Consider the following 17,710-nt stretch of genomic DNA (forward strand, 5'->3'; position numbering starts at 1 on the left):
CTGTATTGGTGCACACACACATGCACACACATACACAGACGTTTGCTATACTCACCATTGTGTTCGGTAAATATGTTTAAGCCGACGCTGGGATTGCAACGGTTATCCTTGTGATTCGCATTCGAGCCGCTGCGATGCGCCGACAAGCCGCTGGAGCCGCTCGAGCCGATGCTGCCGCCATGTCCCGCCGATTGGTGGGATTTGATGCGCGAGCTGCGCAATGTGGAGCCAGCGCTGAGGGCGCCAACGGAGGCGCCGCCGCTGATGCAGTGCGGCGAGCCGGATGCAACGGGACTGCTGCTGGAGACACCGATGCAGCTAACGGTGCCGCCATGTCCGCCGCCGCCGCCGCCACCCCCGCCGCTCGAATGGGAGCCGCGCTCCTTGCCCTGCTGTGCGCCCATCCTTCAATCACATGCACTATTATTTATTTATTTGTTGCACAATTTCGTTTTAGCTGCAGCTGCAATTTTATTTGTATTTTTTATTATTTTTTTTTTTTTAATATATTTTATCGCGTTCGCACTTGCTTTATTTTAATTCGCTGCTCTACACATTTTCTTTCGTGCGTCGTCGTCTCTTTTCTTTCTTTTACGAGATGCGCTCTTTCGCTCCACTCACACACACACACACGTACGCACGCACACACACACACACGAATTGCTACTCCACTTTGCGAATTGAGAGTAGACAAAATTCAAGGATGTTGCGAAATTGCCAATCAGATTTTTCTTTCTTTCTTTCTTTCGTACGCAACAATTTGTGGCGACAATTAATATTTGGTTTGCGCTTGGCTCATTTTATATATATATATATATATATTCGTTTTGTTTCATTTGTTGAGTGCGCCAGCCTGTTGTGGGGTAGTTGAAGTGGAGGGGGTCTGGCTAGGGCTTACAAACACGCCCTAAAATGCACTTTGTCTACCCGTCTTACGTCTTTTGCACTGCTGCGTCTGCGTCTCGTGCGCTGCGCTGCGCTTCTCACATATTTCGCATTTGCAGCGCCCTGCAGAAATTGTAGTTCGTTTTGTAGCTGGTTAACTGCAGCTTTCAAGTTATCAATATCTTTGCATTTTTCCAATTACACACAAGCACACACACACACAGAAATGAACCACCCGCACGACACTGCGTTGTCGACCGACTTCAATAAAATTTTCAAGACGACTAGCTGCTAGTGTGACCATACACGACTAGAGCATAAATAACCGAACTGCATTTGTGTGCGCGCAGCCAACATTGCGTGCGCTCCGAATTGCGCGCAGCCAACATCAAGTGCGTTGAACAAGTGCGCGCAGCCTAGTTCACGTGACTCTCAAATATGTTCAATTTCAAGTAATCGAACTAGTTCAGCCGTATACAACACTATACAACTCTTCAAGTCACACCGTTCAGATATTCATATATAGATAGTTCTGGAATTTGTTAGTTTTAATTACAAAATAGTCATATATATTCAGATTAAGTAAAGCATTAACAAAGCAGTCAATGTAAGTTGTTTGAATTCACATAAATGTGCCGCACGCATTATGCTACACGTTCAATGTTTCTTTCATATTTACCCCATAAAAATATAAGATGTCGGACTGGGATACGGTAACCGTTTTAAGAAAAAAGGCCCCAAAGTCTAGCCAACTGAAGACCGAATCAGCTGTGAACAATGCACGCCGCCAAGGTGTTGCCGTCGATACCCAGCAAAAATGTGAGTAAAATAAATGACGGCGGCTCTTCTAAAATTTGCCTGCGGTCTGTGTGCTATGTGGGGAGGGGGAAGGGGCGGCGCAGCTGCAATCAATCCCATGTGTATGGCGTGGCGTTTTGTTGTTGTTTTCGGCGGCTTAGTTGTGTCGGGAGTGTATGCCTGTGTGAGTGCATACATATGTGTGTGGTACATGTGTGTGTTTGATATAATTTCGCAACACTTTTTGCATTTTCACAACCTTTCGAAAGCTTTCCGACTACTCTCAACACTAATGCCGGCCATTTTAGCTCACGTCTAGAGCTGACCTACTAACTGAATACAGTGAAAGCTCCAATTAACGAACAGCTGGCTCTTGCGGCCATCTGCAGCAGCCCAATTATTCAATAACAATATATTCCTACATTTATTTTGATCAAGAAATTGTATATCATCACAAATATTTGATACAATAATTCGTGCTATTTTTAAACCTAAATTTTACTATGCAACAATTTGATTGACTCAATTTTCATATTAAGACTGCAAACTGTAAAGCCTGCTGGTTCGGTTCACAGTTTGAACCAATGCCTCACGTTAAGGTTCATTTCGTGAGCCTGTTCCTATTTTTTGTTCACGTGTTGCTCACAAAATATAATAATATGTTATTATTTTTTATTTTAACAATTTTATTTATCCGAATAAGTTAATTTTTTATATTCAGGTTCAGGTTTAGGTTCAGCCGCTTTATCGTATATAAATAAATGGAATTTGTGCTGCTCTAGCAGGACGAAAAAGACATAAGTAAGAGTGCTCTGGTCGGGAGTAGCCGACTGGGAGATACCCTGAACCCTGTCACACACACACACACTCCTCTAGCTGCATCGTCCCTTGGCCCCTCACTATGAGAAATGTCTTGTTGATTTACTTCGGTATTTATTGTCCGATCTTTATGCATTTTTCAGGGCATGTTTATGGCAAACAAATGTGTGCAAATACCAAAAACGCCGCCAAAAATGAGTTTTCATAATTGTACGGGCGGAAAGTATCTAACAGATGTACTCTTCTGGACTTGTCTAGTTCTATAAGCTCTTATAAGCTCAAAAAACAGGAATTCGATAACGATTATTAGCGATTTATCGAAGCTTTGAAACAGACTTGATCTGCGCGCGCAACAAGAGAGAGAGAGAGAGAGAGAGGGAGAGTGAGATCGACGTGTTCTTACAGACGAACAGACAGAGAGATGAGGTAGTTAACTTACCTGTAGATAGTTAAGTTTCCTTCCACCTGTTACAGACATTTGCATAGAACAATTAAAACCTTGTCACCCAATTTGAAATGGGTTCAGGGTGCGCTCAAGCGAGCCTTCACTGTATGGCATTTGGCATTGATTGGTTGCGTTTTGTGATTTGGCTTATTTGTTGATTTAATTGCAGATGGTGCTGGCACCAACAAGCAGCATGTGACCACGAAGAACACTGCCAAGCTGGATCGCGAGACTGAGGAATTGCGGCACGACAAGATTCCGCTCGATGTGGGCAAACTGATTCAGCAGGGTCGCCAGGGCAAGAATATGAGCCAAAAGGATTTGGCCACGGTAAAACTGAAATAGCCAACAATATCAATGATAATTGCATATTTTCGTTATTGTTTTTCAGAAAATCTGCGAGAAACAGCAGGTGGTTACCGACTATGAAGCCGGACGCGGCATACCCAATAATTTGATACTTGGCAAAATGGAGCGTGTGCTTGGCATAAAATTACGTGGCAAGGAGCGCGGCCAACCAATAGCGCCTCCCGGTAAAAAGTGAGATGATGCTGCTGCGTCCACTGTTGTGGTCGCTCCGCCTCTAAATCACAAAAATGCCAGACACCAGCAACAACCGGAGTCTGGCTGGAGCACCGTCAGCAGCAGCAGGCGCAAATGAAGCACTATCCGGGAGGCTGTCGCACCAAACAAAATCGGGTTAGCAGCTAAACACAAACAAAATCACGAGGAGAATGAACGAGTTAATATCTACAACAACCACAATCAATCCAAGCAAACACACATGAGCGCCAAACAACAACAAAACGCATTAAATTCTTTGCCACATTTGCTTTTTCTTTTATTTTGCTGACAAAAATTCAAACATTGTAATTCAATATTGGCATAAACAAAAAAAAAACAACAACAACAAACACACACGCATACCTCAAGGGACAATGCACAAAAGTACACAAACAACAAACTGAACTCAGCTAAAATAATAATTATTAAATTGAGTCGCAAACAGCTTGAAATGTTGTGCTCATGGCTGGAACAAATTGTTTTGTTTATTAGTTTTGCTCATTTTGGCATATTTTACAAAATATACATGCATATATATATATATATATATAAATTATTGTTTTGTTTATTGAATACATAATGTTTATGCATTTAAATGAAAAACCATTGAATATACACACAAACACACAAAAGTTCTTTCAATCGAAACCGAATCCTAACTTTAGATAAGCGAAAAATATTGCTCGTACTCTGAACCCAATCAAACTTAGGCTCATCTTGTGGTTGTTCTCATTAAAAAAAAAGACAAAAAAAAATAAAAAATACATTAATTACATTTAACATTCATAAGAAATATGCATGCATCATAAATACATAGGCCCATGTATGTGTACTAATTTAGAGCTTAGCCGATCCTTTTTGTAATCTATCATATATTATATAATAATGCCTAGTTTCACACACACACAGACACACTAACACACACACGGACACACAGACAGCAAATACATCTATAAACAAGATATAAGTATTTTAGCAAGATTTTCTAGTCTAGTATTACAAATTATTGCGATCTTTTGCTATCGCCACATTTTGGAGAACTAACTTCCTTGCGTAAAATTTATGCAATTAAAAAAACTAAAAACAAAAAAAAACACTTAAAAAATTAATAGTATATGTATACATGTATGTGTAGTAAAACATTTTCCGAAAGAAAAAATAAATGTTTTTTCCCCATTTACGTGAAATTCAAATCGCGTTTCCAAATTATCGAAAACTTTAAATGGAAATAAAAGAGAAATTATCTATGAACCTGGGTCAACTTTGAACTGGAGCATTATATAGCTTAGAGCTCAGTTTTGATTAGTTTCAATAGCTTTTAGCTGAATTAAAATTTAAAGATCGGAACTAGATGGAACCTATTTGTAGGCCTAGGAATAAGCGCTGAAGTAAATTAATTCTTGGTAGTAAAGTTTTTCAAGGTTCAAGGTTCGAACCCTAGAATCGTGTACTGTCGACGTTTTAAATTTCCTTAAGCTTTTTGTCATTTTTACATTCCGTACTTACACTAATAATATTTATTGTATATTTGAGCGAACAGTGTTGCATAAGCTTTTAAGAAGCGCCAGTGTAGTTTACATTTTGGTACTTAATCAAAAGCTTAATTTTAAATTCTAATTGGATTACTAGTGGGCTATGTTATTCAGCTGTTATACATTACCCTAAGCGCTGTTAAAATTTCCCTAACAGCGCTTTACCAAAAAATGTTAGCATGCATCAAAGCTGACTCATCACACGCTTATTTATGTTAACTGGCTCAATAATGTAATGTTTACATTCCAATTGGATTAATCGTGGTTTCTGTAACATAACTGTTATACATTAGCTTAAGCGCTGTTAAGATTTCCCTGCCTCTACCATAAAATGTTAGCGAGCCTTCAGACGGATTTATGTTAACTGGTTGAATTTGGTGCATGTTAAATGCCAATTGGAATAATAATGGATTCTGTAACTTACCTTAAGCGCTGTTAAAATTCACTTACAGCGCCCTTACACATCACAGGGTGATTCTAGTTGATTGGATTTGAAAATGGAGCTGAATAAAACAAAAGACATTTCCGTATCCTTTTTCCTTTGTTACATTTTATTTATCCGTTGTTTTTCTTAGCTTTTCATCAATTGTTTTCTTTCATTACCATTTTACCCGACAAAAAATTCAATTTGTTCGCTTAATTTTCTTTTGTTGTTGTTTTTTTGTTTTTTGTTGAATTTCGTTCACATTTTGACTGGCTCGCAGGATTACGCATGCGCATTCCGCTTTGCTGCAGCTTTCTCATTTCTCTCATTCTCTCTCTCTTTATTGATTTATCATTATCATGCATCGTTTAGACTAAATTAACTTTTCAAGTAGGACTTTTAGCTTGTTGTTGAACGCTTCTGCTTACAAATATAAATATATAATTTAAACATTTGCTTTGTTTTCTTTGTTACGTTCATCGAGGACTGTTTGCTGCTGCTTCTTCTTCTCCCTCTCTCTCTCTATTTTTTTGTCTCTTATTACTTTGTTCTGGATCATAAAAATGTCAAAAAATAAAAAATCCAAACTAAATGCACGCCCCTGCACGTTTTATCAAAATTAGTTATTGAATACAGTTTTTGTTTTGTTTTGTTTCGTTTTGGTTTTTACTTTACATTAACAATTTGCGCTTTAGATTGGGGGAAACTAATCCATTTTCCCACTTCCTTTTTTCGAGTACAAATCAGTTTCAGCTACATAAAAAATACCAAAGAAAATACCAAAAAGAAATGCGCGTTTGCCAACACAGGTTATATATATGTGTATACATATTGGTAGATACATATATATATATATATATGGGTAAGTATTCGTAGGGATAACTGAGCGGCGGTCTGAACTCAATTTGAGAATGTTTCTATATATATATATTATTTTTCCTTTTACAGTTAGAGCACAAATGAAAACTAGAGAACTTTGGGCTTAAACTGCACTATCAAAAAAAAAAACAGTACTATATATATATATATATATATATATATATATATATATATATAGGCAGACGAGAAGGTTTTTACATGCCATAGCTAACTTTTTACAAAAACATTCATCGAATTGGGCTGCGCTTCGAATTTCGATTTCATTATGTACATGACGTTATATAAACATATATATCCGATAATATATAGCTTTATGTATATGTATATATTTGTGTTTGTTTTAGTAAGCCAGCCGCCTGGTAAAACTCTATGCTTAAAATTAAATTTATCGAACGCCCCTCGTGTGCGCGTCTGCTGTCTGGCTCGAGCTGTTTGTGTCGGGCCTTTTTTTAAAATTAAAAAACAACTTTTACACCTCGGTACTGCATAAATAAATGTCCTTAGCCTTTAGTTGGTTGCTGAGGGGGTAGTGTGGAGGGGGGGTTGTGGTAAAGCTCTACTGCGCCTTGGCCTTGCGCATATAGGCAGCCTGTGCATCCTCGCCCACATATTTGCCAGAGAGACTGGATTCGGAGACGGATGCCGTCGGTCCATCGGCCAGCTTGGCTGTATTCTGGGCAACCAGGGAGGCGGCCATGCGCCGGCTCTTGTGTCCGCCGGGCGACAGGTACGCCTTGTAGAAGAAGCGCGCGAACAGCACAAAATAGCTGAAGTACATGGCGATCGATAGATTGATGTTGCGCTGCGATATATTGCACGATTGTGTGCCGTGCGTCTTCAGGAATCCGTTTGCCCACACATTAATTGCACAGCCAATTATCATTTGCGTTAGCTGCAGCGACGTGATGATCATCGAGATGAATCGCGGCGGATTGAATCGGGCCGCCTTCAGTGCATAATAGCTGTACATAACCGAATGCACACAGTAGTTCATAACTATGAACCAGCGTGCGGAACTAGTGTATTCCGTATAGCTGAACCACGAGTAGATCAGCACCGTGATGTGATGATACCAGTGCAGGAAGATCAGCGGCTGTTTGCGCAACACTATGAATATCGTATCGCCCAGTTCGGGCAGTTTGCTCAGCACAAAGAGCCAGGTCCAGAAACCGCACACGCGATCTTGTTCAATGTAGCTACAGGAGAGAGAGAGAGAGAGAGTGTGGTGACGGGGGGAGGAAGGAACAGAACGAGATTGTGCAAAATCAGGTTTTATTATTATTGGCACTGACGCTTTGACCTTGCGAAAATATTCCAATCTCACCTGGGCACACAGACCGAATGGAATAGCCCGTAATGACGCAGCACGTGCAACAGTTCCGGCGCGGTACGAGCGGCGCCCATTATGCTGAACATCGCCAGCAGCGTGTTCCATATGATCAGCGGTCCACGTAACTGAAATCTGTAAAGATAACACAAGACGTTTGGGCATTAGTTAAGGCAATTTACAGCATGGGCACGAAAGCTTTAAGATCTACGACTTATGTTCTGTATTATCCAATTATCGATATATCCAATTATCGATCTGTCCAATTATCGATATACCCAATTATTGTTTTAATCAAATTATCGATGCAGCTATCCAATTATCGATATATTCATTTATCAACATATCCATTTATCTATATAGCCAACTATCGATATACTCAATTATCGATATAGCCAATTATCGATTTATACCAATGATCGATATATCAAATTATCGACACATCCAATTATTCATATATCTATTTATCAATATAGCAATTATCGATTTTATCTAAATGATCGATATATCCAATTATCGATATACCCAATTATTGTTTTAATCAAACTATCGATACATCAATTTATCAACACAGCCAATTACTGATATAACCAATTATCGATATATCCATTAATCGATCTGTCGAATTATCGATATACCCAATTATTGTTTTAATCAAATTATCGATGCAGCTATCCAATTATCGATATAGACAATTATCGCTATTCCAAATTATCGATATACCGAATTATCAATATAGTAGTATATTAACATCCAATTATCGTTATATTAAATTATCAAAATATCGATACATCCTATGATCGATATATCCAATTATCGATATATCCAATTTTCAATCTAGCTTCATGACAAAAATTGACTTTTTATGATCCTAGCACAATCTCAACAACATCCGCTTGCTGTATCATAATACACCTGGTCGTAGAAGCTTTATGGAATGTTTTTTTAAGCAAACGTTGTATACTAAATATTTGCTGACATTGGAAATATCCCTCGGAAATTGACTTTTTTCGAAATGGAAGACGACTTCTGAAATATTCTCGAATCGTAAGTCGCGCTGCTGAGTCGTTTTGTCTGGGCGCTTCGTCATAGATTGGCTTTTTTTCCAGACTGTTTATGAGTATGCAAATTTGCATTGCAAAAAGCAAAGATCAACAAACTTTAAAGTTAGCTAAGGGCGGGGCGTTCAGCAGGGGCGGGGCTGACGTCAAAGTTGAAGTGTTTTGTGAAAACTGAGAAACAACAAAAACAATGCCAAAATGATTTGTCAGTCAGTCAAAGGCAATCGCATTTATCGAGTGTTTATCATTAGCCAGAGATCAAGTTTAATTTGCTCGACTCGAGTCTCCAATTTAGTGTTAGGCCTCGAGGCCCCTCCACATATACGTCTAGACATATATATGTATATGCGTATATATTATTTACCTATGTCAGACTAATCGTTTGGGATTGACACGCAGCCGGCTGATGACACAAGATTCTCAATTCAGTTATCAGATCACACGCTGCATTGCCAATATTATTCGAGAATCGACAAATGTCTAGAATATTACGCAATTTAGGGGTTTCGATCGGATCATACATAATACCCTTCACGAAGGACAAGCTGTTCAGATTAGAGGCTGGCTAAGTAAAGTTCTTGATCAATATTAACTGATCATGATCATGCGGAGAACTGATCAATGGAGATGCTTTGATATGGAGGCAGTTATATATTCAAATATATTCTGATCTGCAAGATCATTTGAAGATCCCTTCAGACAGATCATGAATCAACGCTGGAACTGTACATCCTTGAAGAACTGATCCTCATAATCTAAAGTTAGGACTCTGATCGATTGAGAAGTTCCAGCTGGCATTAAACTGATCCTCTTGATAGGATTTTAGTTGCAAGACTAAAACATTGGGGAACTGATCGATAGAAAAGAGGCAGCTGGTATTGATCCTCTCGATCATTATGTATAGATCTGGTAATCGATACTTGATCTGGTAGATTTCTTCTCTATCGACCAACGTTAGACTCTTACTAATTCAGATCTGTATAAGCTAGATCAAGTATTATATGCCTAGTCAGATCTTATCTTGTAAGAATTCAACGTTAGGAAACTGATCGATAGATAGGAATCAGCTAGCATGACTTGATTCTCTTGATCATTGTGTCTTCCGATTACTTGATCTAGCAAATTTCCATACAGATCTTAACTTGTAAGAATCTAACGATAAAGAATCAGCTGGGATTAAATTGATCCCCTTGATCAGATCTTAAATTGTAAGAAACAATTGTAAAAGAACTGATCGACAGAAAAGTATTAGCTGGCATTAGTCTGATCCTCTGGTTCTTGATCGTCTCTATAGAGATCTTAACTTGCGAGAACTAAACCTTTCCGATCAGAAGATTATTATTCTAATCCCCCTGGATCATTGTATAGTTCTATAGCTTGATCATCCAAATGTCCATGCAGATCTTAGGGATTATATCACGATCGCCCGAGAAGAATTTGGTATTGATTCCCTTGATCAGTGTCTCTTTCGATTACATGATCGTGCAAATTTCTAATTAGAGCCCACATCTTATCACAGTACTTGAACAATGCACTAATCGATTCCAATCAGACGAACCATTTATTACTGTAGGGATTACGATCTATAGAATCATATATGTAACTGAGGCACGTGCTGTAAATAGCTAGGCATAATAATTTATGTTTTTATAACAAACAATTAAATTTCTTTTACGTTAAAGCTCCACGGGCTGAGAACATGTTTTGCATTCCAAATGAGCTTCGAATTAATGTGTGATCTGTTTATTCGTCGAGCACCGCGTCGACATGCAAGGAGTATGACTCAAGGGCGTGCCGGGTCTGACAGCGACATGACTAAGTCAATTAATCAATTAATCGACAAGAGATACTAATAATGGGGAGTGTGCAACTAGCAGTTACCCTGTAATATAACAGCTTAAGCAGCTGCAGTTGTGCTCTTTTTTCCCTCATGGAATCAACCCTATAGAAAATGCTTTCGTAACTAGGTTAACTTCGGATTTTATTGTCCGATCTTCATGAAACTTTCAGGGAATTTATATGGTAGCCAAATGTGCGTAAATACCAAAGACCAAGAGCTTAGCTACTAAAATTAGTATTTGTTCATTTTCAAGCGAAAGGTTTAAAGCTATACAAAAAGTAAGATATTCTTAATATGTGTGTAACATACGAGCATCAAATGCGAACTCTTGAGTTCTTGTAAGTTATCAGAAGCAACTTTATGGGTTCGGACAAGCCTCAACTTCCACTTTTCAAACCATTTTCTATGGATTTGGGAATCAACTGAAGAATAATGCATATCAGTCAACGACTCAGCTCGCATTTCGTCAAATGCAATACAAATACAAGTTCAATAAATATTTCTTAACAGAAAAAAAAACAAAAAAAACAAAGTGGAAACCTTATCACGCCAGAATTAGTCATAAAAATCACTATATAATGTCTGGCTAAAAAAAAAAAAAAAAAAAAAGACGATAACCGATGACGGTGTACGCGGAATGTGGCGTGTTAAATGTTTATTCATATATGTATAATAAAATTAGACAGCTTGACTTGTTGGGTCGAAAGGTGGCACAAGCTGTTGGCTCATAGAAGAAAAAAGTGAATGCGAATTGAAAGGCCCCTCTATTTGTATAAAAATATATACAACAATAAATAAATAGCCAAACAGCAAGTGCATAAAGCTTAGCAAAAAAGATCAACTATCATCAATTTCCCCACAAGCTGACAAATTGTTTTTTTCTTTTCGATCAAAGTCTGCACAAAATGTCAATTTTGCGTACAGTTTACGACTTGGTCTTAAGTTTATAACAGTACTTGTGTTATCGATAACGTTAATTAGAGATTTTGCTCAAGCATCACTCAACACTAATAAAGATTATAACTGTCGTGGGGCATCAGAAACAATCATAGCTGCTGCGTTTCGGATTAATTGAGGCGTGCAAAAAATGTTGCTTGATATGCATGATTTCCAGACATTGTCTATATAGTATATATATTATATACATATCGTAGTGCTAAAATTGTCAGCGTTAAGAGAGCACGGAGACGCAGACACGAGGCGCTTAATGGACAATTAGGCTGCGTATGCTGCTCGCTGTGCGCCGCTTTTATTTCAAGTGGAAACGTTTAATTCGCAACTATGTTAAATCCAACTATATCTAGATGCTGCAGCAATTTAGTGGCAAGAAGCAGAAACGAGAAAAACAATTTGTATTTATTTAAACGAATCAAGCAAAGGCGCGAGTCGACACGGCGATGCGCTGCCGTTGGGAATTTTAACGTTTTGCAACCCTTAAAATTCACAAACGGTTCTGACGCGGCGCACAAGACTCGCGCGTTGGCAACACTACACAAATCGTGCCAAAACATTATGAGTAAGGAAAACCAATAGGCCTTGCTAATCGCTTGGCAGTTTGGCTTCTAGGCAGAGGGACGGACCAACCGTTCCTTGAAGCTCAATTTTTGCTAGGGCACAGGTCGTCCCCGGTGCGAATGCGTGGCGGTGGACCGGCGCCTACTTTGTGTCCGGTTTGCTGCTGCCGCATTTTGGGTGAAGCGATCTGCCCGTTAAGTGATGCTTGCACAGGGAGGGGGGAGAAGAGCCTAAATTCCAATTAAAGTTTCACTTTGATGCGTTTGGGGGGAGAGGGGAGGGGTGCGCAGCAAAAATGCGAAAATTGCATAAGCAGCAAGAGTAACGAATGAGAGCGTGGCCAAAGCTCTCTCTCACTCTCTCTTTTCCTGCCTTGCTCTCCTGCACAGTGAGCGAAATGGAGAGAGCAACAGGCAAGTTGGCACTAAACCAGATTTTGCAATACTGGACTTTTTAACGGAGATTATGCAAGCTGTAAACAAACAAAAAGTGAGAGAGCAAAAGAGAGCGCGAAGGAGAGCGCAAACGTTTGATGAACCAAAACAATATCAAATGCTTGGGCCAGTTGAGTTTTTTTTTTCTGTTTTGTTTTTGGAAGTTGATTTATGCAGTTCCAAAAACACATATACACAAATACATGTAAATATGTGTATAATAAATAAGCATGTCTGCTGTTTATGGCTGCTTTGCACTTTTGTTTCGTTTCGCCTTTGGGCCACAAATTCGCAACATTGTCTCGCTGTTGACGGCATTTCCATTTCCATTATTTTTGGCTTTGTTGTGTTTCTCTCATTTTAATTTGGCCAACATTTTGTTGTTGTATTGCAACACTTTTGCGGTTTCCCTGTTTTATAGTTACTGTCAATTTAGTTGTTGTTGTTGTTGTTGTTTTTTTTTGCATTCATTTTTAATTTGTTTATACATAATTATTATGCCCGTCTGAATAAAATTGCATATGAGATGACCCATTGACCAACATAATTTTTCGCTTAGTGTTATGTAATTATTTCACGGCCAGAGCTAAATGATAGCATTAATCTCTAACTTGCTGGGATTTTTGTTAACATTTCCAAGCCTTTATTTATTTATGGCCATTTAATTACACTTGAGCTATTTTAGGTACTGATTTTATAAGCACTTTGGCAACAGGTGTGTCGCAAACAGGTGTTTCCCTTTTTTTTTTTAGATTACAATTCACGAAATTTCCATTTAAATTCTGTCTAGCCTAAGATTGTGATTAAGCCGCCTTATCTTCAGTGTTGCCCGTTTGGCTATTTTTTTGTAGGCTTAATTTGGCTATTTTTAGAGTTTAAGCTATTTTTTGGCACCTTAATGTCAAAAAATCCAGTGTAATTAGCGCTCATAAATCTAATTAAGCTAGTTTTGGTATTTTGGTATTTTAGTACTTTGGATTTAGTTCTTTCTTTAAAGCGACACTTGACAACACTGCTTATGCAATCCTTCAGTTTTTGCCCAGCATCGTAATTGTGTGCACTTGTAAATTCTTTCTGCTCGAGAGAGAGCGAGCGCATTCTGTGAAATATTTAAAGGTCAGCAATGCGCAAAATTCGTAGAATGACCGAAATGCGAGCAGGTGTAGCAGCAGTAACCAAAAAGGTAAACAACGTGAATTTATGCCGAAAGTAAAAGTGTAAAATTGTGGCGTGATGGCGTTCACGATCGCGACGCAGCTGCAAATAAAGAGCGCGTGCGGGACGAGGGGGGGAGAGGAAGAGAGAGAGAGAGAGCGCGAGAGTTCGTAGGCTCAGCTCGCGATGCAGACGCAGGTAGACAGAATCGAATTTCTGCTTTGATTACATTTCGGGCTACTGTTGTTGTTGTTGTTGTCGTAAATATTTGAATGACACACTTTAGTAAGATGCTCTCTCCCTCTCGCCCCCTCTCGCTGGCACAAAGTTGTCACAGCTAACGGTTGTTTTCTTGTGCCAACCTTTAAAGTTTCACTTTTTCTCATAGCATCTGAATTTATTGCCGCGCGCGCATAATAAAATCGAAACATACATATGCATATGTTTATGTGTGTGTGTGTGTGCGTGTGTGTGTATGTAACAGTTATTGTTGTTGTCGCTTGTAATTGCAAGTGCTTTGCGGTAATTATTTTGCAGACACGCCCACTCGACACGTTATGTCATGTCACGATGGGCGAGAGCTTTCATTATATGCAATTATTTGCAAGCTCAGGACACTGTGCGTGAGCGAATTTTCAGTTACTTGCGTGCTGAGCACACATAAAAGGACTCTCTCTTTTTTTTTTCAGTGTTTTGGTTAAGTGGGGTTAGAGCTTAAGAGAGGGTATTTATAGTGGAGGCACGCATGTACTTTGTAATTTTACACACACATGCACACGCACGCACACAAACAACTGTTATTATGTGGGCTGGCACAAAAATAAACCAATTTTCTACAGTGGCTTAGTCAGAATTACTCAACGTTCTTAAAATGCTGTTTTTTACCTGTCAAGGTCAGGTGTTCCAATTTCGGTTTATCGTACATTTTGTGTGTTTTTCACAATTTTCACTAGAATTATAATTTTACTCATTTAAATGGAATTCACAGTCGATTGATTTGAACTAAACGAAAACATCCATTTTCCACCCTTGACGGCGGAACTGTAGAGTTCCGTTGACTTTAACTTGTTCGATTCTAATTGGAATGTCTATTAACAGTCTGGAAAAATGAGCTTTCATGCAGAGACTTAAGTGAGATCTTTTGTTTGTCAACTTACAAATATCACGTAATATGTTAGGCGGCAGTTAATTATAAATCAACTCATTGTAATTCAAATGGAATTAACATAGTTAAATTTAACAAATACTAAAGTTGCTGTATTTTAAGTATGCCTGGCCCCGTATATGGTCATAAACTTTTGCTACACACACACACACACAAGCAGCTCTCTCTATATAGAGAAGAAGCTATATCTGTATGTGTGTGATGATGCTTTCCACCCACACACACAGACACACAGACGCACACAGACAGACAGGCTGTATGTTCTGTATGCTTCTAGATTCTGTGCCCCCATCATTCATATACGGAGAAGCTCACGCAACACGCGCCGAGGCCGCAGTACACAGGGCAACAAAATATTTGCACAGCTCTCGTGTGCGTTTCAGATTTTGTGTGTTTCCTTTTATGGTAATTACAATGTTTGCATAACTATTTTGTATACCCTTCAAATGGTTCAGGAAGGGTATAATGGTTCCTTTCGGATGACTTGACATTTGAAATATGTATTTATGCGCGTTTTTTTTTTCGATATCTCCTATTTTCACAATATCTAATTTGAAACTTGTTTTTTTTTAGGCGGAACTTGGAAATTACAAAAGCTGTTTACACCAAAACTGGTATATAGTTTTTTGTATAGTAAATAGATTAAGTAGACTTAACTTTTTGCATACCATAATTAGGCATGGAGAATTGCATATAGATCGGACTATGAAGACCGATTTTGGGGCACACTCTCTGTATAAAAGAACCTTGAATGTTTGGGGCTGGGTATCTCAAAGTCGTTCACTCTTGACGACAGCACTCTTATTTATTTTATTTATTATTGTTGCGTTTCGGGGCTTGGGGCTGTGTCTGCGGCTGGCAATGCCAATTAGCATTTCATGTTGGCCAGTGTAAGCGTGCAGCAATGTTGCCATGTTGTAATTGAATGTCCTGCGCTTTGTAAAGCCCCAACAGCGCCCCACTGCCAGCTGTTGCCAAGCAGCAAGAGACACACCCACTTCTGGCATGTTCTTGTTGTGCCACACACACACACACGCCCGGTGGGAAGGGATTTACATCTACTATATATGAAAATTGAATGGTCGTGCTTGCTGCACCGAAATGTGGGGTTAACCTGATGCCGTATTTAAATGACTTTGAATTGACTCTCCAAGTGGAAAACGAGTGTAAAAATATGTAAATGCAGCTAAACCATGTTTACTCGAATAGGGGGAATACCAAGGTTACCGATTTAATTCATTAAAAGTCACCAATTACATAAAGTTTAAATATAATTTGAATAAAATGAGGTAAATATGAGAAATTCGAATATGGATATAATGGATATTAAAAGGCTTTTTGCGTGCACTCATTCCAGTTAATTATTTTCAATTATATTTAATTGAATAAATCCAAAAATAAGATAAGTTCAAAAGAGAACAAAAACTGTTAAAGCTGGGAAAAATTCCAAAAATAATTGAGAGATTCTGAGTTCAGTTCTCGATTCTAATTGTAATTCAATGAAATAACTTAAAATTTTATTCAAATCATATTTAAAGTTGAGTATAGATAAGTTGAAGGGAGAAGAATGTGTAAAATATGCACGATTAAAAAAATAAGTTTTAGATATTCTCTAAAGAATCTAACTTAAGGATTTGTTTATAATTGTAATTCAAGAAGTTAAAAATTGTTTATACGAGACTTTCAAGCATAACATATACTACTTTAGTACAGTAAACACTCGGTCGTAGAGTACATTGCAAATTGCGACAAATTCCCATTTAAAAGTGAAAAGTCGAAGTTTATGTTAAAAAACAAAACAAAAATTCTTCAAAACAAGAATTCTTAGCTTCCATATCTCGTTTCTGTCGGTTATCATTAGCGAGCGTTCACTGTAGGGGTACATTTTTTTTTTAAAACCTGTGATCGAATTACTATATATAATTTACCCCCATCGTGAATCATGGTTAATGATATCATAAACAATTACGACAGCCAGTTGAATGTTGCTTTTTGTTTTTGTCGCAATTCTTTAGTTTGCCGGACCCGAAAGTTGTGTTGAATTCCCCTGATAAGAGAGCGCGGCCCAGCACATGGGCTGCCCGGGCTGATAACAGGCGCGTCTCCCTAATATATATATATATATATGTACTTGGGCAGAATACCCGGCGTCGAGCGGCTTACAAGAGTTAATGTTAAAAATGCACGTGTTTTTGTTGTTGCACGTTTGATCTTGAGCAATTTGCGGGGGAGTTTGAACCAGCGACTTGCTGTTTGCTAGTTCAACGCTCGAATATCTACGCTACGCAGGATTAGTACAACGCGTTTGCGAAGTAAATTTGGAGGAACTTTCGCAAAACTTCGTATTTAGAACTCGTTTAAGATCCAGAGGAAAGTTTCTTTGAAAATTCAGGTTTTTCAGGTGAAAAGTCGTTGGGTTGGGCCAAAGGTTAAAGCTGCAACGTGCTAAAAACCAATAATAAAAAGCCAGTGCAGATGATCTCAGAGCGTGTTAAATTCCCCCCTTTCTTTTTTATCTTCTGTCTGTTAGCCCTTTGCTGACGCAGATCGTTTTCACAGTCCCACTCCAACCCGGGAGTTGACACCTTTCTCAGTACCAAGTCCGCGTGTGTCCATGTGTGTCAATATTGAAACGGTATTTTAAGTGTAAAGCAACAACAAAGACTTAATATATATATTTACTTTTATTTTTGGAAAAGCCGCAATGTTGTCACCGTTGTCAGATCTGGGCGTAGAGCCAAGCCCCTTTTGGGCGGAATCATTGGATTCGACAATCAAATAGAAGCGTGTAGTTCGGTCTCAAGTTGTCTCGAGCGCCACGCTTCAGCTGATTATTATATAAGACATTTGATTAAAGTGCGTCAACA

General features: G+C 38.6%; 3 protein-coding genes and 1 non-coding gene across 8 annotated transcripts in view; 2 read left to right on the top strand and 2 right to left on the bottom strand.

Moving 5' to 3' along the window:
* LOC115765809 (tyrosine-protein kinase Abl) overlaps positions 1-480 on the bottom strand; it is a 46,256-nt gene extending 45,776 nt beyond the window's left edge. For all 5 annotated transcript variants that reach the window (XM_030709526.1, XM_030709531.1, XM_030709527.1 and 2 more), the window contains exon 1: positions 56-480. In XM_030709526.1, the coding sequence (XP_030565386.1) occupies positions 56-404 (349 nt within the window). In that variant the 5' untranslated portion in view covers positions 405-480. The remainder of the gene's footprint in view (positions 1-55) is intronic.
* Positions 481-1,379: 899 nt separating this feature from the next.
* On the top strand, positions 1,380-4,041 carry LOC115765819 (endothelial differentiation-related factor 1 homolog). The gene is made up of 4 exons (XM_030709543.1): positions 1,380-1,492; positions 1,581-1,704; positions 3,117-3,277; positions 3,339-4,041. Exons 2-4 carry the CDS (start codon positions 1,581-1,583, stop codon positions 3,489-3,491), a joined length of 438 nt encoding a protein of 145 aa, XP_030565403.1. The 5' UTR covers positions 1,380-1,492; the 3' UTR covers positions 3,492-4,041.
* Positions 4,042-6,652: 2,611 nt separating this feature from the next.
* Positions 6,653-7,804, bottom strand: LOC115765813 (elongation of very long chain fatty acids protein 6). The gene is made up of 2 exons (XM_030709535.1): positions 7,671-7,804; positions 6,653-7,542 (listed from the first exon to the last, which is right to left on the bottom strand). The coding sequence occupies exons 1-2, from the start codon at positions 7,760-7,762 to the stop codon at positions 6,903-6,905; spliced, it is 732 nt and encodes a 243-aa protein (XP_030565395.1). The 5' UTR covers positions 7,763-7,804; the 3' UTR covers positions 6,653-6,902.
* Positions 7,805-12,073: 4,269 nt separating this feature from the next.
* LOC115765840 lies at positions 12,074-12,261 on the top strand. The gene has a single exon (XR_004018154.1). It is a non-coding gene; the product is annotated as a U12 minor spliceosomal RNA (small nuclear RNA).
* The last annotated feature ends 5,449 nt before the right edge of the window (positions 12,262-17,710 follow it).

The sequence above is a fragment of the Drosophila novamexicana genome, unplaced genomic scaffold (assembly GCF_003285875.2).
Source record: "Drosophila novamexicana strain 15010-1031.04,08,12 unplaced genomic scaffold, DnovRS2.1 tig00001058-arrow-arrow-pilon, whole genome shotgun sequence".
Lineage (NCBI taxonomy): Eukaryota > Metazoa > Arthropoda > Insecta > Diptera > Drosophilidae > Drosophila > Drosophila novamexicana.

Bases quoted from the DNA above. Each gene is read 5' to 3' on its own strand.
- LOC115765819 (XM_030709543.1), top strand. From the start codon at position 1,581: ATGTCGGACTGGGATACGGTAACCGTTTTAAGAAAAAAGGCCCCAAAG. The intron at 1,705-3,116 runs GTGAGTAAAATA...ATTTAATTGCAG, and splicing joins CGTCGATACCCAGCAAAAAT to ATGGTGCTGGCACCAACAAG. The intron at 3,278-3,338 runs GTAAAACTGAAA...ATTGTTTTTCAG, and splicing joins GCCAAAAGGATTTGGCCACG to AAAATCTGCGAGAAACAGCA.
- LOC115765813 (XM_030709535.1), bottom strand. From the start codon at position 7,762: ATGTTCAGCATAATGGGCGCCGCTCGTACCGCGCCGGAACTGTTGCAC. The intron at 7,543-7,670 runs GTGAGATTGGAA...TCTCTCCTGTAG, and splicing joins CATTCGGTCTGTGTGCCCAG to CTACATTGAACAAGATCGCG.